The 24,429-nt window shown below is 46.7% G+C and overlaps 2 protein-coding genes across 3 annotated transcripts in view; both read left to right on the forward strand.

Moving 5' to 3' along the window:
• Nucleotides 1-210: 210 nt before the first annotated feature.
• On the forward strand, nt 211-3,586 carry sec22bb (SEC22 homolog B, vesicle trafficking protein b). 2 transcript variants are annotated; one of them, XM_028962237.1, is made up of 6 exons: nt 211-378; nt 1,213-1,224; nt 1,516-1,625; nt 1,706-1,866; nt 2,584-2,730; nt 2,839-3,586. In XM_028962237.1, exons 1-6 carry the CDS (start codon nt 304-306, stop codon nt 2,991-2,993), a joined length of 660 nt encoding a protein of 219 aa, XP_028818070.1. In that variant the 5' UTR covers nt 211-303; the 3' UTR covers nt 2,994-3,586. The 2 variants fall into 2 exon arrangements, with proteins under 2 accessions (XP_028818070.1, XP_028818071.1); XM_028962238.1 differs by lacking the exon at nt 1,213-1,224.
• A 6,716-nt stretch (nt 3,587-10,302) lies between these two features.
• Nucleotides 10,303-24,429, forward strand: part of notch2 (notch receptor 2) — a 30,051-nt gene continuing 15,924 nt past the window's right edge. The window contains 3 exon segments of the mRNA XM_028961169.1: nt 10,303-10,585; nt 17,897-17,975; nt 24,008-24,273. Of these exon segments, the coding sequence (XP_028817002.1) occupies nt 10,510-10,585; nt 17,897-17,975; nt 24,008-24,273 (421 nt within the window). The 5' untranslated portion in view covers nt 10,303-10,509.

Below are 24,429 nucleotides of genomic sequence, written 5' to 3' on the forward strand. Positions count from 1 at the left end.
AAGCGCTTACTTGAATTATACTTGAACTACTTAACCCGGGGTGGCCGGTCAACGCACAGCGATAATGCTACAAAAACCCAGGTCCTGTTTTATTATTATTATTATTATTATTATTATTATTTTAATAACGTGCTCTTCCCGACACGGACCGGACGAAAGGGCGGAACCATTAACGCGAGCGCCGCCGGACACCTTTGGTCGGCGCACCACGCATTTCCGGCCAGCTCAGCGCCCGCTCCGCTGCGCTCCTGTCGTCGTCTGTCCCGTCATCTTCCCCGCAGGTGAGAGCCCCTCCACGCCGCGATGGTGCTGCTGACCATGATCGCGCGTCTGGCGGACGGCCTGCCGCTCGCCGCCTCCATGCAGGAGGACGAACAGGTACGAATGTATGAATGTGACCGTCGGTTATCGGTTTAAACGAGAGGAAATCGGTGAAAGGCGAACTTCCCGCGCCTGTAATTGGCCCCGTGGTCAACATGCATCACGTCGGCATAATAAAGTCTGATTTCGTGCGACGTCATGTCGTCGCCGGAGATGAAGTTTGGATTCCTGCATTCCATCCGATCGGCGATATTGACCTGATCATTCTGTCCAATCAGCACACAGCAAAAAGTCAATGATTACGGGGTCCCCTAGTATGGAAACGCGACTTTGTGAGATGATTTAACATCAGCATCGAGCCTGTCGATGATCCTGCAGGGGCTAGAAATGGCTGTAAATCGTGTTTTGGTCATTCTGCTTCACTGTTCAGGGAGCAGCAGCTCAGACGGTCGGATCTGTAATTTGTCCCCCTTATGACGTCATACGGGGGACGTGGCAATGACGTCATTTCTGCGAGTTCCCGCCTCTCTCCTCCTCTTTAGCATTTAAAGCTACAGACACCAAAACAGCACATCCTGGGAAATCTCATTGTGGGACTGGGACTTTGATGTCTTCAGTGAGAATCTAACCGTGTAAATGGTCATGAAATAAAACACGTTGAATGAGAAGGTGTGTCCAAACTTTTGGCCAGCACTGTATATTACAGAGTGAGCACTCGACAGATACCAAAGGGAAATTCTGTTGGTTTTTTTTTTTTTTTTTTTTTTATAAATGTTGCCTTGAGGTGACGCTAGATGTGTTGACAAGATGACTACTGCGCCGTCTATCGTGGATTTAATGTTCTGCGTCTAACGTGTCTCTTTTCTCACCTTCTCCACTGCTTTCACTTAGGGGAGTGAAAAGGTTGGTGTGTCCCGTTTTTCCTGTGCGTTTTGCGTCCATCCTCCCTTGTTTGTTTAAGTGTAGTGTCCTGGTAGGGCTGGTAATCTGATCGCTCAGGTATTGTTACCGCAGGTGTTATTTCCTTTTAGTTAGTTTATCTGCTGTCACCCGTCATCAGAGTTAAAGGTGTTGTTGGGAGACTGAAGCCCAGCCATCCTCCGTTCAGAGACTTCTCATTTCTCTTCATTTTGACGCGCGTCCGCGCACCAGGGACTTGTGTGATGCCATCTCTGCGTTGTGCTCTGTGTGCAGTTGGGCAGGGATCTCCAGCAGTACCAGAGCCAGGCCAAGCAGCTCTTCCGGAAGCTGAACGAGCAGAGTCCCACCCGCTGCACTCTGGAGGCAGGATCCATGGCCTTTCAGTGAGTTTCCCCCTTAACCCAGCTAACCGCTGAAGCGCCACGCTGCATCTTCTGAAAGGGGTGTGTGTTTTCTCTCTCAGCTATGTCATAGAAAAGGGGGTGTGCTACCTGGTGCTTTGTGAAGCAGGGTTCCCCAAAAAGCTGGCCTTCGCTTATTTAGAAGACCTGCAGGCCGAGTTCCACGAGCAGCACGGGAAGAAGGTTCCCACCGTCTCTCGGCCGTACTCCTTCATTGAGTTCGGTAAGGGGGGGGGGGGGGGGGGACACACGAATTGCAAATCCGGCAGAACCGCCGCGCTGTGATAGTGTGACCTAGTGGTGTAATTACAAATCCAAACATTTACAGCATTTATAAGACGCCCTAATCCAGAGCGACTTACAATCAGTAGTTACAGGAACAGTACCCCCCTGGAGACACTCAGGGTTAAGTGTCTTGCTCAGGGACACGATGGTAGTAAGTGGGATTTGAACCTGGGTCTTCTGGTTCATAGGCGAGTGTGTTACCCACTAGGCTACTACCACGCTGCAAACAATGAAGCAAGAAAGGGACACATCACCCAGTGAAATGTGGTCTCTGCTTTTAACCCGTCCCCTGAGGTGAGCAGTGTGTGGGGACAGTTCTTTGCTTAGTGGCACCTTGGCGGTTCGGGATTCGAACCGGCAACCTTCCAATTACGAGTCCGTTTCCTCGCCCGCTAGGCCAACCACTGCCCCACAAGACACTTAACCCTGAGTGTTTCCAGGGGGACTGTCCCTGTCACTAATGATTGAAAGGCGTCCTGGACCAGGGTGTCTGGTAAATGTCCAAGTGGTCACGTCCCACCTCCACGCTTGCTGGGAGGAGAGCTGTCTACGACAGAACAAAATTTATTTGAATAAAAAGTTGATGGTGTAAACATTGTCTCTTATGGTCTTTATGGAAATCTATATATTTTTTCGTGATCTTGTTGCTGAACAGACACTTACATCCAGAAAACCAAGAAGTCCTACATTGACAGTCGAGCTCGCAGGAACCTGGGCAGCATCAACACAGAGCTGCAGGACGTGCAGAGGATCATGGTGGCGAACATCGAGGAGGTTCTGCAGCGAGGAGAAGCCTTGTCTGGTAAGGGCCTGTTCTTCTAATTGGACTGACGCCTTTGCTGTAAATGCAGCGAAGGTCGACTGTCCAGTCTGATCTGTCCCTTTCTGTTCCCTTTCCTCACCCCCCCAGCTTTAGACTCGAAGGCTAGTAACCTGTCCAGCCTGTCCAAGAAGTACCGGAGCGACGCCAAGTACCTGAACACGCGCTCCACCTACGCCAAACTCGCCGCCGGCGCGGTCTTTTTCGTCATGCTTATTGTCTATGTGCGCTTCTGGTGGCTCTGAGGAGGACAAGGACGGCAGAACGGGGCTTTTAGACGAAGACATGACAGCAAGCAAAAGACAAACCTAAAATTTCCATCTTATTCAGTATAAAACCCCCCCCCCCCAGCCCCCCACCAGAAAAGGACTACAAATGCAATTATTCACGTTTAAACTGTTTTATTAACAGATTGTGTGTGCGTGCTGCAGTCTGAGAGCATGCGACGGAGGAAGTGTGCGTTTTCCTGTACACGTTTAGCGGAACTGTAAAGACATGTCTGTTTCGTTCGCCGCGCCGCAGTACGGCGAAACCTCGGTCTCGCCTGCCCTCGGAGGGCGTCTGGAGCTCTGCAGACCCCCCTCCCAGTTGGTGGTCCCGTCGTGCGGGGCCTTTAATGAAAGGGGTAGTTGTGTTGCGTTTGCGGAAGTGAGAGCTCCTGCTGTAAAACTCAGATGCCCTTGATCGCCCCGCCGGTTTCGGATTCGGTCGTGTAACCCGCCGTGTGTCTCACCTTTTCTCAGTAACCTTTTTTTTCTGGATGAAAAATATGTTATAAATGTAGTCAAAATGTGTTCCTTTACTGACTTGGGAATAAATATAGAACTGTTGATTTCAATGTTTTTGGTTAAATATCATTTTAAGGACACAGACTGAAGAATATGCATTTGGTGTGGGAATCAAATACTACAAATTGAATAAATTAACATTTGAGTTTACACTTGTTGTGGTCATTATCAACCAGCAGGGGGGGGCGCTACACCAGATTTACAAACCATTTACTTCCAGGCCGCTGCTTCTGTGAAGAACATCTACGGCGTTTACCAGAACCCCTTATTCAGAGCGTCTTACAATCAGTAGTTACAGGGACAGTCCCCCCCTGGAGACACTCAAGGTTAAGTGTCTTGCTCAGGGACACGATGGTAGTAAGTGGGATTTGAACCGGGGTCTTCTGGTTCATAGGCGAGTGTGTTACCCACTAGGCTACATCCAAGAAAAGGTGGGACGTGGATGCTGGTCCCGTCGGAACAGAGAACCGGTGTTGGCCGTGTGGGGCACTGTCTGCACAGGAAGTGGGCATTGCATGAGAGTGAAGTAGTGCTGGTAGCGTGCAGAGCTAACCACAGGGCACATGCTCAACTTTTCACCTCTTAGTTGCGTTCTTTAAAGGAAGTCAGAAGTCAGAGCCTGCTGGCCTGTGTTCTGGGGCAAAGTCATGGTGGCCAGATGGTGCAATCAAATCACATGCAGAGCTGATCTATTCAATGAAAGTTTTTTTTTTTTTTTTTTATGAAGCATTGTGTGACTAACTCAATACATCATATTCAACTTTGATGTAATGTCCTTAAAATAAGTCAAAATGAGGCTCAGTAGTGTGTGTGGCCTCCACGTGCCTGTATGACCTTCCTACAACACCTGGGCATGATCCTGATGAGGTGGTGGATGGTCTTCTGAGGGATCTTCTCCCAGACCTGGACTAAAGCGTCCCCCAACTCCTGGACAGTCTGTGGTGCAATGGCATTGGTGGATGGAGTGGGACATGATGTTCCAGATGCTCTATTAGATTCATGTCTGGGGAACGGGCGGGCCAGTCCATAGCATCAATGCCTTCGACTTGCAGGAACTGCTGACACATTCCAGCGTCTCCCGATTCTGTCACGTCTGTCACATGTGCTCAGTGTGAACCTGCTTTCATCTGTATGAAAGTACAGGGCGCCAGTTGCGAATTTGCCAATATTGGTGTTCTCTGGCAAATACCAAAGCAGACACATGCACATTTGTGGCCTCCTTGAGGTCATTTTGCAGGGTTCTGGCAGTGCTCCTCCTGTAGCAGTTCTGCTGCTGGGTTGTTGTCCTCCTACAACCTCCTCCATGACTCCTGGTAGCACCTCCGTGCTCTGGACACTACGCTGACAGATACAGCAAACCTTCTTGCCATGGCTCGCATTGATGTGCCATCCTGGATGAGCTGCACTACCTGAGCCACTTGTGTGGTTCTAGACTCCGTCTCATGCAACCACTAGAGTTAAAGCAGCACCGGCATTCAAAAGTGACCAAAGCATCAGCCAGAAAGCACAGGAACTGAGAAGTGGTCTGTGGTCACCACCTGCAAGACCACGCCTTTATTGGGGACCTCTTGATAATTGCCTATAATTTCCATCTGTTGTCTATTCCATTTGCACAACTGCTTGTGAAACTGATCATCAATCAGAGTTGCTTCCTAAGTGGACATTTCGATTTCGCATTTGTGCGATTGACTTTGAGTTACACTGTGTTGTTTAAGCGTTGTAGCAGTGTAGTTTAAAATGGACTTTTCAGACAAAAATGTTCCAATCCACACATACAAACCGTTGCTTGTTTAATGCGGCGAGTGCACCAGGATGAGGCCAGGATGAAAATATGCGCAGATATCGAGCCAGAGATGCGAGGTTAGGAGCTGCGCTGAGAAAGATGGAGAGTACAGATAAAGACAGAGGAACACACTGTTGGGTTCCTCGTCTTTTTCCCTTCCTCACCATGTTACCATGGTAGCAGGCGGTGCATGACCGTCATGTGAAAACGAAGCTGATTGGATTAAAATACTTTGTGTGATCAGGGGTCGGGAATACTGTGCACACACTAAACACCATAAACTCATTACACGCACACAGACACACACACACACACACACTCTAGCGTATGGCACGCTGTAGAAAACGGAACAAAAGCTCTGAAACGCCTGCATCTTCCTGACTGCTGCCTTTAAAGTATCAGGCCCAGAGCTGTCCTCTTGAAGCTGCGTGTGAACCTGGTTCCATGCTGGAGCTGACAATTAGAGGTCATATTCTGAGCCGAAAGAAAGTTATTATATATATATATTTATCATAAAATGCTATATTACTAAATGCCTGTTATCAGACCTATATCATGTTGCACGTATTATATCATATCATATCATTCCACCGGTGGGTAAATGCTTCCGACATGTCATCATCAGTGAAAATATAAAAAATTTGTATCATTTGACATCAAGACACTGGATTTTTATTTTGAACCTCACAGGTGCTAAAAGACACGAGCAGCCCAGAAAACACTCCCTTCACGTGGCACTCCCCCAGAGACCCTACTGAACTGTGCACGCAATGCATGCTGGTACTAATCCACAGTATGTAAAGATGAATCCTCACTACGTGACTGCAAAATATTATACTGCTGTTAGAGTTGGTTTACTCCTCATAGAGTTGTAAACACTCTATCTAGGTTAAAATAGCTTTACTCTGAAATACTGACACTCCATTTTTTACTGGTTAATAAGGCTGCATGAGGTCCTGTTGTGAAATTGCATGATCCTCCGTCGCTCCTCAGCTTCCCGGGTGTCTCCCGCTTTCCTCTTGTTCCTCTTCTCTCACGCTCCCCCTCTCCCGAGCCGAGAGTGACAGCAGCTGTATGGCAGTGGCCAGGGGTTGTAAAAGTGGAGGCCGAAAGAGGAAGTCGGGGAGGTCTGGTGAGTTATTGCCCCCTACGTACACACAGGGGGCCTGGGAACGGTCCTCTTCTCACGCGGGGTCAGATGGGGCACCGGCCCTGTCACCTGCATCTTCAGGGAGGTGATGGAGAGCAACCAGGCGCAGCTTCAGGATTCAACAGGTTCTGCGCCATGCACCGTACCACTCAGCCTCGCAGGGTTTTAAGTTGCCAGTAGAAGACTAGGCCATATTTTAAAAAATCAGTTCGAAAATGAGATCAGTGGGCGGATCAGTAACAGCGTATGAATGAAATCAAGTCTTTTGAGTCTACAGACCAAATAGAGGAGAAGGAAGCTTCAGATATTTTTCTGCTGTGCTCTTCACACTGCCCTTATTTCTTTCATTTGTGTTTGTGCAACTGGAAGGTGTTGCAAAAAAGTCCCACGCAGGCCCTGACATCGACTCAGGTTTATTAATAGGGTCATATCAGGGTGTCGGTGAAAGAGAGAGGCCTGAAGTGTGAATGCCGGTCATGCCTGCTCTCTCGCAGCTTGTGAATTTATGACACGGTTAACCCCGCGCTGGGGGCGCGCCATGCACACTCACTTTGCACTTTCCCTCCGTCTCATTCCCAAGCGCGCATTCGTGTTCACACGTACACAAAGCATGTGTCAGACACGCAGTCGGGCGAGTGAGCAAAACAAACGCCGATGTCAGGGTTCGTAACGATCGTGGTCCCCACAGCTTGTTTTTAAATCATCTCATCATCAAATCAACTCGTGACATTATGGGGCCTTCACGATTTCACAGATTACAGGTATTGGCAAGATTTGCGAGGTTCACGCGCCACTGTGCCGAACAATCTGACGTATGATGAAACTTACAGAGCTGTGCTTGAGAGGATCAGATCTTCTACTTAGAATTAAAGCACCTTTTAAAATTTTTACCTGGACATCATGGTGATTTCACAGATCTGCACTTCAGGCTCAGATGAAAGGGCTGCTGGGTATCCGGTGTTTTGCTTTTAAATACTCAATTTTACTGTGTAAATGGATGGTGTGGCACAAGCGAACGTGTCCAGCACAGTAATTCCAGGGCTGAAACCGGCCAGTCAGAAGTTTAGGGGACGAGAAGAGAGAGTGGCAGTGATCCACCACAGTTCCAGGGTCGTGCCACTGACCCGGTGACTCCACGTGACCCCATCATTCTCCTGCCCATTTCTGTCACATTAATTACATGAAAACAAACACACCCTGACCCCCCGATGTCTGCAGACCGGGCCTGGTGACCAGAGCCGGGTCCACAGTTTACATCTTCAGGTGGCCACCTATAAATACCCCCAAGGAAACCCGGCCTGCAAATCCGTGCTTTTCCCACGAACCAGTATAAATAGCCCAGCGCAGCGTGACCCCACACACAACGTCCCATCTACCCCCCACCTGTTCCTGCCCACACCTCAGGCCTCCCTTCCTTCCACAAGTCTCCTCGCTCCTTCCCTCACCCAGCTTCGCAGTGTGCCAGCGCTGAGCAGGCCTCGCATTCTGACCGAGCGTCACCCTCGACCTCCACGGAGGTCTGGCAGCTACCAACGACGAAGTCACACAAAGCAGCGGGCTCAGGGAAACGTTCCTGCTGGAGTCGGTGTCACAGTATCTGTTCCGAGATCAAAGTCTTTATCTTCAGCGCTCCATGCTGTCCTTCTCACGCAGACAGCCAGCGAACCGCGATGCGTGAGCGCATAACGGCTCACAAAGCAAGTTTCCACATCAAATGTGAAATCTGACAGCGCGCAGCACCTTCCAATGCAGTTTCCACTGCAGCACTCACCTGTCACCAATGCAGCGGTGACGTTTTCTTTCCTATTTTGGCTTCATGTCTCAGTTTCTGACGTGCTGGAGACTTTTTTTTTTAGTTTGTTCAGTTCACAGCTAAATGTTCATCACGTGAGAGCATACAGTCTCAAATATCTTCCATGTGAATCCAATTTATTAAGCTTATCTTTATTACTAAACAGCATAACATTTTATCATAGCACAACACCTATAAACCATGAAATGATAAAAAATTATATATGTTAAAAATGAAAGAATTTTGTAAAAATGTAATCTTTGACCACACTCTAAAGTTGAATTTTGACCATTATCCCGTATTCAGATGTGCACCCATTCACCTTTTTTGTAGAAATGTTATCCAACCTGTTGTCCACTCTTAACATCCCCTGCTGTGTGCATGTTATTTGTCCAATAAACAAAAATGATGGAAAAGATGAACACTACACTACACCTAAACCTGAGCTGAGACTGGGGAAGGCCCTCTGAGAGACGGACTCACCAGCCTCTCGCTGCTCTGTAATGAACGTAATCGCTCTCCTCGTGCTGCACATTCCCTCTGCTTTTTCTAGTACGTAGAAAGCGGTCCGCATTTCCCGGGGGAAATGTAGAGAGGTCGGGGAGGCTGAGAGATAATCTGCCCTAAATATACCCCCCTTGCTTCCTGTCACCCATCTCCCCTTTCATTTCAAGACAGCATTAGACAGGCAACACTTCCGACAAGGCGTAAAACTGTGCCAAGGCTTGTGGGCACAGATGCTTGGGGCATTATCACCTGAAGACAGACTATCTGGCCATGCTAGAGGAAGCATGCAGCCAACACTGTTTCCTTCCGTCTCAGCGCTCGCCTCGGATATCAGCTCTTCTCAGCCCGCCCCTCTCCCTCCTGATCTTTAAACCAGCTTCCTTCTGGAATGATGGGGCAGTGATTTGGCTCGTCATAATTCCCATGCTCATGGAAACCAAAGCCTAGGCAATTACACTCCACTCGTCTCCCTGGTAAACGTATATCGTCCCTTTATCGGCCCTGTGACGCGCATGACCAGCCGAGTAAATCTCCACTGGCAGGCAGATTGCTGACTTTAAATCTCCCGAGGTTTGTAAAAAGTGTCGTGGTTTCTTGACATAATGCACGCTTGTACGCACAACTTATCAGCAGTTTAATTTATTGCTGAATGTGGAAAAAAAAATCACAGTTCTGTAGACGCATGACAATGTATGACTTTTTTTATTTGACAAAACAGGCCAACATCAACATCATTTTATTTTATGACACAATCAATTGTGAAATTAGATGTGACAAAGTTACAAGTGTTTCTAAAAACCTCATAGACCCACATCACATGCAAGCCGTAAGGAAATCTTAACTTCTTAAATAGCCTTGGCAGCAAAGTGTTAGAAATGAAATTATATTTCTGCATAATCATGCAAAACACAACTGTGCATATGATGCAACATGCATATTATCCAGTCAATAAAAACCCAAATGCCACATTCATAGTCATGCATTTACACACATTCATATTTCTCCATGAAAAATGCATGGTGAAGTGGATCTTATTTCATGGTTACGTGTTCTTTCCAATGCAGAGTGCTTTGTCTGAACTTCGTAACGCAGACATCTTCAGAATCGAACGCACAGCGCACATACAGTGCGCATGTATGCGTCATTCTTCACAGATTAAACGAATCCTCAACGCCATCGATTCTAAAAACACAAATGTCGCATAGTCGGTGGATTTAAGGGTTCGATCTGAGTCGCTGAAGGGGTTAACTTGAGTCATACGGAGAAGTTGAAAATAAGTAAAAAATTCCTCCGCCGCGGCAAGAGGGGAAAAAAAAAAAGTTTTAGGTGTAATTTTTTTTTTTTACTTTTCGCTCGCGTATGTTAAAATCTCCGCCCTCGGTCCACGCAGCGCGGTCGCGGGCGTCCGCTGACAGATTTACTGCCGACGCGACGGCGCCGAGTCGCGTTCGAGCGCAGAAAGTAGTCCCAGGCGGCGGGGCGGGCGGAGGCGCACGGCGCAGACCGAGAGCGTGGCGTGGCGCGGCGCGGCGCCTCAGGTCTCCTCACGGCCGGGAGGGAAACGCGTGAAGACCGGGCAGAGTTGCGGCGGAAAGGCGGCCGAAACGCGTCGTTCCCGGAGAGAACGTCTGGTTTTTTTTTGTTTTCTTTTCGCCGACCCGAGCTGTTTGTTTCGGCGCCTTTTTAATTTTATTTCCCCCGAGCGTCGCTTGAGAGACTCTATGTGGATTTCGGAGAGAACATGGGCCAGTTTCCCGGTATCGGTTCGGGCAAAATTCTACTCCTGCTCGCCTCCTGCCTCGTCCGGCTCTCGTCAGGTAGGAGCGACCCCCCTTTCCCCTCTTTTTTTTTTTTTTTTAAATTCTGTTGAAATCTCAGCCATTTGCCGCACGGCGCGGTCCGCATTTCTCCGCGCAGCCGTGACATTTTCAACTTTTTTTAATCCTCTGGTCTTCTGACTAACTTCATTCTACCCGCTCGCAGTTCTTCTACAACAAAAACCTTTTTCCTCAGGGTTCGTTAACTTAGTTGAACAATTTCTCCGCATTTTGTGATTGTTAAATGTATATGGTTTTTTTTTTAACAGTACCTCGTTTTTTTTGGTCCTTTATAAAAAAAAAAAAAAACAGAACCATTTAAAAAAAATCCCTCTTTGGCTTTTTATTTTTACGAAGTCGTGCAGTTGTAGGTTTACTTCACCACAGCAGCAGAACCCTTGCGGCCTGGAAAGATGCTTCATGATCAGAAAATGTGATGAAGCGATTAAAACACACACAAAAAAAGTAAAAATCTTCCAGCTCTTCCTGGAGGCCAGCTCCGCATGTGGCTTTTCTCTTGTTGGTGGTCCTTGGACTGGAGGTTCGGCACAGCTGCCCAGATGTGGGCTGCAGCTCCATGTTATTCGGGGCGAAGGAGAAGAAGAGGGAAAAACTCAAAATGGACCCTGAGTTTCCCCTGTGCGGGACGACGTGAAAAGGGAAATGATTTTTCACTTTCGTGTTCACTCACGCTGCAGGGACGCGCTGACTTTATGGTAAATTACCCCCCCTGCCACCTAAACCCGTGCTTATAGTCAGGGCTCCGCGGCTCCAACACTACAACTTTCGCATACGACTAATCATCGTGTTTCGTTGAATCATAAGCAGCAGTCAGTTTCACTAATTTAATAGTCCACACCCATCATTCTCACTAATCAACACTGAATCATATAGAATCATATGGAAGTGTCATATTCACTAATGCATATATTTAATCGTTCACCGTCGTAATAATCACTTATCAACACGTTTCATTGAATCATATGGAAGTGTCGTATTCACTGATGCATATATTTAATTGTTCACTCCCATCATAATCACTTATCAACACGTTTCATTGAATCATATAGAAGTGTCATATTCACTGATGAATATATTTAATCGTTCACTCCCGTCATAATCACTTATCAACATGTTTTTATTGAATCATGTTACATGTGTGTCTGAATCCAGAGATCCAGCATGGTTCTAGGTCTTTTTTTTTTTTTATATTGCATGTATTATTATAATTAAGAATTTATTCTCCCTCTTATTGTGTGTTTTTGTCTGTTGAATTTCATCTGGAGGAGAGGGAAGTGAGGGGAAATGGAGACGAATCGTTGCAGGCAGGGACAACGCGGGAGGAATGTTGCTGTTGGTGTTTCGCATTCCTCGTCCACTAGCCCTCTCATGGGTTTATTGTCTTACACACACACACACAGACACAGAGACACACTTGAGCTGAAAGATAACACTGCTGCTGAGCGTGTAACCGGATGATGCAGTGTTTGTGTTGTGCCATATAACGCGGGATCCCTGCAGGCGTTTTTTTGTTTTTGTGGAACGTCCGGGTGTCCCGGGTTGTAAAAAGTGTTAACGAAAGTGTGAAAGTGAAGTGATTGTCGTTGTGAAAACACTGCAGCACGGCACAGGTGACACAACGGTGACACAACGGGCTAGCTGTGCACGGGGACAGTGCTTTGCTCAGTGGCACCTTGGTGGCTCGGGATTCGAACCGGCAACCTTCTGATTACGGGTCCGATTCCTTACCCGCTAGGCCACCACTGCCCTGGGGGACGTCACTGGCGTTCTTGTTGTGTGTATTCAGTGCCTGAACTGAACATTGTTAATAACATTGTTAATAACATTGTTAATAACATTGTTAATAACATTGTTAATAACATTGTTAATAACATTGTTAATAACATTGTTGCATTACAGGGTGGTGGAGGGATGGGACTGGAACTGATGGAACCCAGATGTGGGTCCTATGGTCACTCTACGGTCCATGATACGGTGTTGGTGTGTTGTGATTGTTCTGTGTTGAAAGTCCCGGTCACCGTGAGGCCAAGTGGCCGCCTGCGGCCCCGCCCCTGCCTGTTGTCGGGGTGTGAAATGTGATTTATGGGCGCCGCGCTCCCACCACTGCGAACACTAGCCGCTGTCAGCCTTCCGGCCCACTGCGCTGCATTGCTGAGCGCCGGCGCTGCCCACTGACGCCGGTGGTTACAGTGGCCGTCACCGTCACCCATTGTCCGGCTGGGCGTCGAGTTTCACGTTCCCGCGTTGCGGATCATTCCTCGGTTCTCTCCCACCTGATGAACCCGTGGCTCCCAGCCTGCGTTTTGGCGGCTCGTAAATCTCGCAGCAGATCTGGCAGCGGCTAGGGTGGAGGTTCATGGGAAAGGAGGACGATACAGATGTGGTTTCAGCAGAAGTCCCACCAGCACCTCTGATGAGGGGGAAATAGGGGGTGTAACCTGAGTATTTTATTAAACTTTAGAATGTCAAGGTTTTCTTATATACGTCCAAGTAAAATAAATCCATAAAATGGCGTAAATGGCGTCCATACTGTGATCACAGAATAAATATCAGCATGTGATACGGTTCCATATTTGCCAGTATTGAACGTATTGTGAAGAATTTGTTTTAGGGCATATAGTCCCAACTCGTCCGTGTACTCAGATGGAAGAAGGGGGTGGGACTTGTGTGGAGGGCTGATTGGGATTAAGAGGCAAGTTGCCTCGGCATTAAAATGTCCTGCATTCCTGCCCAGCATCACCACGGTAATCCTGGTGCCTGGGTGGCAACAGCAACCTACCAGGTATTGTGTCCGGGGTATACTGCCGGCGAATCGGGTTCTTAGTTTGTTTGTTTGTTTTAACCCTAGGCCGTAAAGTTGTCCCTCTGGCAAAAGATGGTCAAACATTTAGTTTGGTGCATTTTATTGAATGCCCCCATGGCGACTGTTTGCAGAAAGGGAGAGCAGCTGGATTCGCAGCAATTCCAGGAAACCGAGTTACTTCCTCACTCGGCGTGAACAACTTCCTTCTCCCATCCTGTTCGCTCCGCGCGCAGCGCCGAGGCACTTCCATTTGTGTGTGTACTTGCCAAGACTGTTTCATAATGACTTCCCCTTATCACTCAGTGGCTATTAGCGCTAAGCCCGCCTGTCGGCCCGCGTCTCCGCTGCAAATGGCCCCCAATAGCCGACTCCCCAGGGGCTCCCAATAACCCTCCCTGTGGCTGGCAGGGTAACGTGCCGTGCAGCTGTGTGTGTGAAGTATTTGGGGTTTTTCTTGTCCCCGCTAGGAACAAATACAGAAGAATTTAATTTCTTAAATGGAAAAATTTGGCCTTTTTGCTTGTTGCAGGTTTAGGGTCATAAAGATCTGTGTGTGTTGGGGGTTATGTTATTAGCAAAGATTTTGTGGGGACATTATGTTCCCGGAGTAAAAAGTTTGCTTTTGTTACCTAGACAGATTTTAAATGCGTACATATGTGTGTGTGTTGGCTTGACTTTCACTGTAGTTTGCAGTTATCGTTGCTTTTGTATTTATAGACTTGACTGCCTATTATCACCCACCAATCACAGTTTCCGTCAGTTTCTATTCACAAGTCTGTAACTGTTACAGCTGGACCTCTACGGCCCTATGAAATCAGTTTTATTTTTTCCATGTTTTCCGGTATAAACGTATTTATTCACCCAAAAACTGTGTGATTGTGGAGTTGGAGTTGGAGGGGGGGTTTGCAATATAACAAATCACATTTAATCACTGTTGATATTATGCTTGGGCATTTACTGCGTGGTTTTTAACGACAAACACAATTCTTCCATTTGTAAAATAAAAGTGCTTCACATTTGAAATCAACATAAAAATCATGTCAAATAAATAAACATTGCGTTTAAACAATGCATTTGCTTGCATGACCAAGAGTTTTTCGCGCTATCGTGCCTCTTCCCATTCATAAAAAAAAAAATCCTTTGAGTATTGTTCAGCTCTAAACTTAAGTAAGTAAGAGTCGAATTCCGTAGTTTTTTTGAGGACGTTGGTGTTCCAGCGACCCTTCTCGCCATAGCTGACCACGCGTTTACGTTACGTTGGTGTGCGCGAACGCTGTACAGCAGGCTGCATTGGCCAAAACTGTGAATTGTATGCAATTCTGCGTTCTACAACAGATTCCATGTTATATGTTGGATTCCACGATTCTGACCCTAGCCCTAGATATTCACTTCGTCCCAATATTTCTCTTAAGGTTTAATATCTGCACTTGGACAATGTCTCCATCTCGGTGGGCTGTTGAAAAGCGTAGCCGATTTTATTTCCCCTGCCTTCAGAAACACCAGCGCTCTGTCAGCCTGTTAAACAAAAGGGGGAAAAAATGGGTTGTTCTGGGAATCAGTTATGCACCCCTGCTGGGTAAAACGGGGTCCAATTACTTGGTTAAGGCCCACGGCGTTTCTTCTGGAAGGGAGGTTCAGCCTGACGTGGAATCGGCTTTAGTTTTTTTGTTTTTTTTTTCTTCTCGTTTGGGTTTTTGTTGATTCCATTTTATGACTTTTCCCCCACTACGTTTGAAACGGTTCTCTAAGCTCCTTCCTTTCCTTTTTCGTAATTGTGTGTGCGTTTCAATTCTTGCTCCCACCCGCGGAACAACCACAAATCCACCATATATTGTTTGATGTGCCTTCACTCTTTTCTCTGCCGTATTTACCTTCCAGCCTTTCATGTGGTCACCCGTCTCCTCACCCGTAATGACCCGAATGCAGGTGTTCATCTGGACCCCTCGTTACTGGCAGGGTGCTCCAGACCCCTCTGACCTTCGGGGGAGGAGGGAGTGAATAAACGCAGGGAGTTTGGGGCATTTAGCTCATGAAGAATTTGCCTGGGGCTCTGTGGGGCCAGGCAGGGCTGGGTTCTCTTCCAGCTTCACTTGTTTAGGTAATTAGAGGATCTTATTGGCTCAGGATGTGTCTTGACTGGGATCTTATACCACTAGTAATACACATGCATGTTTGGAGTGTGCATTCTGTTTATTTTCTGTTTAGGCAACATGGTGGTGATTTATGCTTTTTATTTGGCTGAGGCTGGTTATGTTCTCTTATGACTCCTAAAAATGATCTCAAACAACACACCATGACCGTTTATTATTGATTTTAATGCACTGAACTTGTAAAAATTGTTTATTAAAGGCTCATGAATGGCTGAGTGATATAGAGATATCGAGTAAGAGTAGGCGAGGGGAGAGGCGCAAGAGAAGGTTCTGGTTGGCGTTAGCATCAAGCGCTGTCACGCTCGTGTCGGCAGGGTTCTCAGGGTCCTCTTTCACCCCGAAGCTATAAATCTCATTCCTGCATCCTTTTTTCGGCTCATTTTAATACCTGTCTCCACCTTAAAAGCGGTGGTCATGGGGGGGTGGGGTCAGAGGTCAGGAGTCGGGGGGGGTCCTGTTGTGAGTTATTTACTATTTACTTTGTGTATTTGACTCACCCTCATTTCATCTGATTCTCTCTCACTTATCACCGCAGAGTAATACAGAAGACAGATTGATGAATGTGTTATTTAATATCACGTACACTAAATCAATAATCAACCATGAACTCCCGTCTTCATGTCAAGGGGTTGAAATGATTGCAAATTAATGTAATTGCTCCATAATTGCCTGGTAATCTGTATGGTTGTGTTTTGATTAGAAGGTTTAGGAAATAGTTTTTACGGGCTTCTTTATTGCCTGTGGTGACGGTGGTGATGATTATGATGATTGTATACGACTCCAGGTCTACACATCTCTCTCTCTCTCTCTCTCTCTCTCGGCGGGCAAAATAAATGGCATCTCAGAATCCTGTGTGCTCACGTCATGACAGGCCCCACCCATCCTCCACCGCCTTCCATCTCCATTCTTTTGTGGCTGTCAGCACCCCCCTCCATGTTTTGTGATATCCTGCATTATGAACTTGCTTTTAGCAGCGTCTCCTCATTTCCCTTTTTTGCCACGGAGGCCGCTGGAGTAGTCTTCTTCTGCTTTTCCTTCCTTCCTGCCTGTCGCTGCAGTGCTGTACTGTGCTCAGATGGGAGAAATGCAGCAACCATGTGCCATCTTGCATAACAAGAGATGACTGGGTGTCCAACAACACACACACACACACACACAGAGGGACTCCAGTAACTCCGTCCTGATCCACAGTAAGCTCAGTTATGAAACTTTAAAATCCTGTTGAGAAGCATGTGAAGCGAATGATGAGGTCATTGTCTCACCACGCTTTACCTTATGATGATGGTGCTATGTTCTGTTCAGCTGGACCTTTCTGTGCATCTTCTGTGCATCTCACCACGCTGTGGTGGCTTTGGGGGGAGTTGTGATGATAATTGATCCAACCTTTGTATCTATGCTTTTTTACTGTAATAAGGAGCTGTGTTGGAGTCTTTCTGTCTGCTTAAGGGGCGGGTCCTCTTTCACAGTAGCCGCCATGTTGCTCTGCCAGCAAGGAGTAAATGCTATGCATTTTATGTAAGTAGAAGCTTATAGTTGCTCAAATCCAGTGGCAGTTGTTATTTCTCATCCACCCTGTGGAAGGGGATGGAGGTGTTCAGTCTGTAACACCTGTTGCTGCACCTTTTGCATTTTTCATTTATCCTGTGAAACAAGTGTTTTCATCTGTCACATGTTTCGCTCACGATACAGGAAGTACTTATAGTGCTGAGTGCACTTCCTGTGGCAGCGCAGTGCCACTGCTCTGAAGTCATCTGACCTGCCTCGGTCTTATTGGGTGGTGATGTTTTTTTTTTTTTTTTTCTCAAATAACAGTAGTGCAGTGAGTCCTAGCTGTACTACTGTGGGTTCGGGTTGGCCTCTTATCTCCTTTCACCATGCTCACAATGGTGCAGAATGATGAAGTTCCATTCAGTCTGCTCATACATACGTTTACTGCACCGCTACGCAGGCTCCTGCCCAGGGGATCGCAAAAGAGAGCAGATTTGAATCACTAGATGTTTTATTGCACAACACAGGCAATTTTTGCTTATTTATTGATGTTTTTTTTTGTTTCTCCTCTGATTCTTATGATCCTTGCTATCATGGTCACATCTTACCTGAGAAGAATTTTTTTGGGATGTTCACATTTCTCCTCTGACAGAGTCTGAGACATGATGCTGCTCTCAGTTCTTTTTTTTTTTATGGTACTGGCACATGTAAATCTGTTTCTACCTGATCTACGGTTATCGTTGTCCATGACCGAGTCTTTATTGGTCAACAGGGAAGTGAAATGGTGTGTGGTTGTGTTGGCTATGATGTTGTGTTGATACCACTGTGTTTCTGTCCCTCATCCCATAGCGCTGCAGTGTGTAGATGAGACCAAACCGTGTGTGAACAACGCCACCTGTGAGCCCATCAACGCCACGGCATACTGCAGGTATGTAGACCCCCCCCTCGCCATATCTACTCCTCATCACATCACAAGTACTCACTGCAAGCAATACCTGTTCTGTAGTTCTGTAGTAGAACATGCAAAGGTGTAGGAATTAGTATTGTATAGTAGAACAGATATTGGTGCAGGTGTTGGTATAGTGTGGTATTTGTATAGTAGAACAGGTAAAGGTGTAGGTATTAGTATTGTATATTAGAACAGGTATTGGTTTAGTGTGGTATATGTAAAGTAGAGCAGGTGTAGGTTTGGGTATAAGTATAGTCAGTGCTATTCATGTTTTTCTATACTGTAGGTCTCTTAAAGTTGAGCTTTTGAAAAGCCTCAAAGGTGAATATATGAATTATAAAGACTTTCATTATTTTAATTATGAGTTCATTATCTTCTATATTGTGACATTGCTATTAGGACTTTGTATTCTGTAAGCGTGAAAAGGGAAAAAAATATTTAGATGCTAGATAACATTTAGATGTTCTACTAACTTAGTGTTAAAGGTTTGATTTAAGCAACAGCATAGTCATTGAATGTTTTATGTGATAGTGATCCTCTCTCACGTACATACTTTGTAGACGTTATTCTAATGCATGGTTCCATAATATGGATTGTGTCACGCAACAGTAAAAGACCTTTATACTATTTAAAATGGATCTCCGTTCATATCAGAACTCAGTCGACATGACCGTTCCTCTTGTGAGCTGATCGAAGTACATTTCATGTCGCTGTGACATGATGTACTAGACCGGTCAGTAGATCAGCGCGTGACCCATACCTCCCTGAGCTGAGGATATTCTGGATTTTTTGGCTTTATGTGAAGCTATGTGACCTGCTGATTACAGGAATCACTTCTTCTTGCCAAATCAAGCAGCCGGTCTTGTCCCTCAAAGCGCCTTCCCACAAACTGCTCTGCCGCATCAAGGCGTCTTGATTTAAATGCAGCGCTGTACAAATAGTTAGTGCATGGCCGTTTGCCTTCACAGTCGAGCCTAGCATTTTGTCAGCAGGCACTGCTCTCTGTTTTCCTTACGCATGATGAACGTCTGCTGCCGTTTCTTCCCCCCCCTCATTTTTTTTTTTTGGGATGCATGGCCATACGTGTAATTACTGCACAACTTAAAAGTGCTCAGACACTCCCAATCATATCACCAAAATAAGTGGCTGCCTTGCGAACATATCATGTTGCATTTAATGGGTTGTGAAACACTCGCCGAGCCTGTTCCCAGCGCTGGAATCCATAAAACTCATCAATTTGCTGCTCAAACGGAGCGACGCGTTACTGGAGCCCAGAACCGCTGTTGCAATTTATGTTGCCGTGACCTTGTTACCGTTTCTTCCAGAGAGCCTACTTTGTGACACGAGTGAGTCACGCTAAATTTTTAATCTTAGTCGAGCAAGTCAAAGTTTCAAAAGATGCTCCGTGGACCTGACTTCAGCTCCTTCACCTCCTGCGGTCCAAAGATGAACTTTTTCTATGTTCAGTTAGAGCTGCAGGGACCCAGATGAACCCGTCTACTCATCACATTCCCAATTTGCTTCTCGCCGTTTATCAGATTTCTGCATTTTTCAGCTGCGTTGGTGCAGCACTGTCTGTCATTCCTGACGTTTTTTTGGTGTTTTGTACTAATCTTGTCAAATTTGTATAATATGTCTGCTGGCCACCTTTTTTCAGGCCCCCAACTTTAGCACAGTTCCTCTTTCAGGGGTAGTGGTGGAGAGATGGGACTAATTAAGCCTGGCGAGCTCTGATTGGCTGAGCTGACATCCTGTGTGTGTGTGTGTGTGTGTGTGTGTGTGTGTATGTATGTACTTGAGAGAGGAAAATGGCTGCCTGCCGGTTGAGACTCGCAGCAGAAGTTCCCCCGCTCTGGGTGGATTTGGTGAAATTAGTAAAGTTTCCTGTGTAGGAGACACCTGAGAGCTTTTTTTTTTTCCCCTCCCTCACCGCCTCTCTCTCTCTCTTTTTTTTTTTTTTTTTTTTTCTTTCTTCCTGAGTTGCTTTTTGTTTTTTTTTTTTGTTTTTTTGCACCGCCAAGACGCATCAGTAAGTGTTTGGTTGGCGAAGCTGTTTGTCTCAAAGCGGTCAAACCGGTGGAACTGAGCCTGAAGCCAGGGTGTGAGGGAGAGATGCGTGTGTCATCGGTGGGTCTGTGCCACATGTGTCTCACAGTGTTACGTGAGCAATGTCGAAGATCGAAACCCTGTGTTCTGGTCCTGTTCAACACATGCGTTGGAAGATCCATTTGTACACACAGACGTATGTACAGATCCGGCGTTGGTGACCGTGTCACGAATGCCGGCAGCAGTGTTTCCGGAAAGATACGAAGGACGTCTGCTAGAGGTGTGAACCTTCACTGGTCTTATGAATCGATTTGATTACGATTATGCCGTGTTCAGTCTGAAAGCTGCTATAGATTTCCTCCAATGAGCTTAACAGGTTGTAGCAAATCAAATCAAAGACCTTAACTCTTGTATTTGGAAACATCATGTCACTGTAGAAGATTTACGGGGTGCATCGTGATCGAATTGAATCTTGAGGCCAGTGAAGGTTCACACCACACCTCTACCCAACATCTGCAGGAACGAGCGAAAGTCCTGCTTGCCGAACCCACCATGGCGGAGGCTCTGATTTATGGTATTTATGGTGGTGCCCACTGGTTGTCTGCTACCAGCGCATCCCTCTGAACAAGGTCCCATTTTGTCTCTGCACTTGAAACAGTGGTGCGGATGCATGAACTCTCTCCCTTTCCCTCTGTCCCACCCTCATTGTCTCACGTTGTCTCAGAAGAGTTTTTTTTTTTGCCCTGAATTTGCCCTGCAGGTGGGGGGAGGAAGAAAGACGCAGAGGAAGAGAGCAGATGTGTCTGTGTTTTTTTTTTTTTTTTTTTTTTTTTTTTTTTTATGCAGCTCTGAGGCTGTAACTGGAGATGAGACGGAGCTGGAGGAACAGAGATGGATGTGTTGATGGGTGGAAGTGAGGAGAAAAGACAGTCTGTCGCAGCCCCACCCTCATCAGCGCCGCAGACGCTTCACGTGTCTCAGAGTTGGAGTAGCGTCTTAATCCCTTCCTCTGTTAGAAAAAAAAAAAAAAACTAATTGAACCAGTTCTCCTCCTTCTCACATTCTATTAACACTCGACTCACACTCTGCTGTGCTCACGCTCTCGTTTCATCACATTTTACTCTGTAACACTCGCTGTCCTCCACACGCGTTACTCAGTGTCTAGTACTCCTCTTCAGAGACGAATGCTCCAAATTTCCCATCAACCCTGCAGCTCCTCCACCTGCAGCTTAAGTCAACATAAGTTCTGTGTGTTTGTGTGATTAGTAAAGTACACTGAAGATAGGCCATGCAGGGCACCTTGATGCTCTGCGGGGTGGAGAACGCAGAACTCTTCCTCTCTCTGTCGGGGCCGCGGCCCCGTGGCCCGGTGGGGAATGTGGCAACCAGATCCTAAAGGCCGCTGACATGTGTCTCGGCGTCCCGACGACCCGCGGTCACGGCGCGATGAATCCAGCTCCCTGGGCGTGGCTCTCAGGTCGGATCTGCTCTCGCTATTCCTCGGAAAAGGAGCAGAAGCTGGAAATGGAGGGATGAAGGGAGGGGCGTTGGGTGCATACTTCTAAAAATAAGGCCGGCCATTTCATCGAAGTCGCTCGTGAGATGCCTGAGAGTCGGCCAGGAAGTGAAAGGGGAAAGCAGCGCCTTGTAATCTTCTCTGGCCTTTACCAGTCGCAGCAGGATGTGTGTGTGTGTGTGTGTGTGTGTGAGAGAGAGAGAGAGAGAAAGAGAGAGAGTCAAAGACCAGAACTTTCTTTCCACCCAGTCTTCCAAACCTGACTGGGATTTCACACTCGCTAAGCAGAATGACCTCAGGCTGTCCAGCCACGCGGGGACCCGTTTCAGGGGCCGTGTCCATGGTCTGGACTTTCGTGGGCGTGTGGGTGGGTGGGTGGGTGTAGGTGGGACAGGGCCTCCGTGGACAGGGCAGGGAGACGAGGGAGAGAGCTGGCTGAGGGAGGGGCCACTAATGTGAACCAGCTGTAGAAACCAGACACCCGAAAAACGCCGGAGAGGAGGAGGAGGAGGAGGAGGGAGGAGGAAAAATCCACATGCTGGATAACAAAGACTCTCATAGATGTTCAGCGTTTGGTGTGGTTTCAGGCTGAACAAAAACACAGATCTGAACTTGTGTGTTTGTCTACCGTACATCTGTGCCCTTTGCCCACACTCGAATAAAAACATTGTCCTTTTTGTAAAAGAAGCTGTTGGATATTTGCTGTCTTACTGTGTTCAGATTTCTTTTCTTCAGTATTCATCAATTAAGAGAATATTGATTCAACGCTGCATCAGTGTTTATATCAGTTGTTGGTGTATCATGAAATGAATCAATCAGTGTAGATCACATGTATTTATTGTATAAAATTATATTCTTTTAAAGCCTGCGGGCGTTTCTGCGACGTTCTCTTTCAACAGCTCGCTGCTCCGGACTCTTCTTATCTCGTGGTAAATGGTGCAAATGGAAAGCTGACATGACCTCTGCGGTGTGTGTTTCATGTGGGGGCATGTCTCTGTCTGAACCAGCGACATCACACTTCCTCTTAAAGTGTTGTACACGCTTCCTCCATTATGAGGCGATGTCGCTGTTAACGCTTAGAACGTGGTTTTGGACAAAATGGGTAGATCGGCGCTAATAAGCCTGGTCAGTGGGGAATTTTTGGTTGCCTGTTTTGGTTATTGATTTTATTTTCGTGGGTTGTTTTGAGCATAGTGTGCTTGTGGACAATACCAAACCATCTGATTTTTCATGGGGCATCTCTGTTCTGTGTTTCCCTCTGAACCCCTCTCCAGGACACCTGAACCTCCACAGGGAGGCATGTGTGGAGGGTCACACCCAAGTGGCCAGTCTAGTTGGGGGCGTCCCTATCCTGGACACTGGGACGCATAAACACATGCACTGTGACACACACATGCATTCCGACACACTAGGACACACATACAAAGAGACACATATACACACGCGCACACACACACACACTCTTAACACACTAGGCCATACATCTAAAAGTGCTCAAGCACGCACATGAGGGTTTAAAATATCTAAAAAAAAAAAATACTCTGATACTAATCAGTACAAGAATGTCATATCAGATTAAATACTTAATTACAAGAGGATCAATGCTAACGCTCCAAATTCATAACGAATTCTGGAACGTCACAGAAATCCCCGATGGAAGCCGAGAAAGTCGACAAATTAGACAAAGACTAGTTTTATTTTATTTTATTATAGAAATGACTTCTTAAATATTATCATTGATTTTAGTGTTTTTGTATGCTTGTTTTTTTTGTTTTTTTTCTTTCATTCATTTTCTTGCGTATTCTTATCAAATTGAACCCAGAGAGCTAAATGCACTGGGTATATACACACACATGCACAAAAGTGCGCTTAAACATGCACGAGCCATACGCTCACATGTAGCGTTCAGCCCCTTCATGCTTCCTTGCAACACACCAGCATGTCATAATTTCTCTGACAGCAGGTGACTGACCTTGATCCGACCCCGACAAGTTTCTTCCTTTATCTCTTTTCCCGCAGCTGTGAGGGGGGTGGGGGGGGCAGTCAGCATTCTCCGTATCTTCGGGTGAACTTTTGTTTCGCAATTTGGTATTTTCCTCTGGGTTTTATACGTCATGTGCCGAGATCTCTTGAGGTGCTGGTTGATTAAAACCAGCGGGGAGATGTGCCCTTTGTGTCTTGTGACCACACACACACACACACACACACATATGCAGTTTCCTTCTGCTTTTGTGCTCTGCAGAACATAGCTGCTGTTTTATTTGTCACTGAACAGGAAGCCCCTCCTGCTTCTGGGCAGTGTGACATCAGCATACAGAAGACAGTCTTAGAACACAAATAGGACAGGAGTCTATATTTTTTTTGTACTGAAAATACATAATCTGTAACAGATGATGTTTTTGTGAGTAAATTATTTTCTGTGTGTGATGTCAATGCTCTCTGTGTACAGATGCACTCCTGGCTTCATCGGTGAGTACTGTCAGCACCGTGACCCCTGCTACCGCGACTACTGTCAGAACGGGGGAAAGTGCTTGATCAACATGAAGGGCATCCCAGGCAGCCCCAGCTGCTCCTGCGCCCTGGGCTTTACTGGGCAGCGCTGCGAGACGCCACAGAACTCCCCCTGCTATCCCAGCAACCCCTGCGCCAACCAGGGACAGTGCGCCCTGCTTGCGCTGGACGACTACCAGTGCCACTGCACCCACGGCTGGATAGGTCAGGGCTATTCTTATTTTCTTTCTTTCCGTATCACTTTGTAACTTGCTCGCAAATCTCCCCAAAAATTATCTGGCAATGCCGAGCGTAGTCACCTCCTCCATCAGCTGACATCGCATGACCGAATGTGCAGACCAATTATCAGAACTTTTATTG

This window comes from Denticeps clupeoides, chromosome 19 (genome assembly GCF_900700375.1).
Source record: "Denticeps clupeoides chromosome 19, fDenClu1.1, whole genome shotgun sequence".
NCBI lineage: Eukaryota > Metazoa > Chordata > Actinopteri > Clupeiformes > Denticipitidae > Denticeps > Denticeps clupeoides.

Excerpts from the sequence above, each read along its gene's own strand:
- sec22bb (XM_028962237.1), top strand. The coding sequence starts at position 304 with ATGGTGCTGCTGACCATGATCGCGCGTCTGGCGGACGGCCTGCCGCTC. Across the intron at positions 1,626-1,705 it reads GCAGGATCCATGGCCTTTCA|CTATGTCATAGAAAAGGGGG; the intron begins GTGAGTTTCCCC and ends TTTCTCTCTCAG. Across the intron at positions 2,731-2,838 it reads GCGAGGAGAAGCCTTGTCTG|CTTTAGACTCGAAGGCTAGT; the intron begins GTAAGGGCCTGT and ends TCACCCCCCCAG.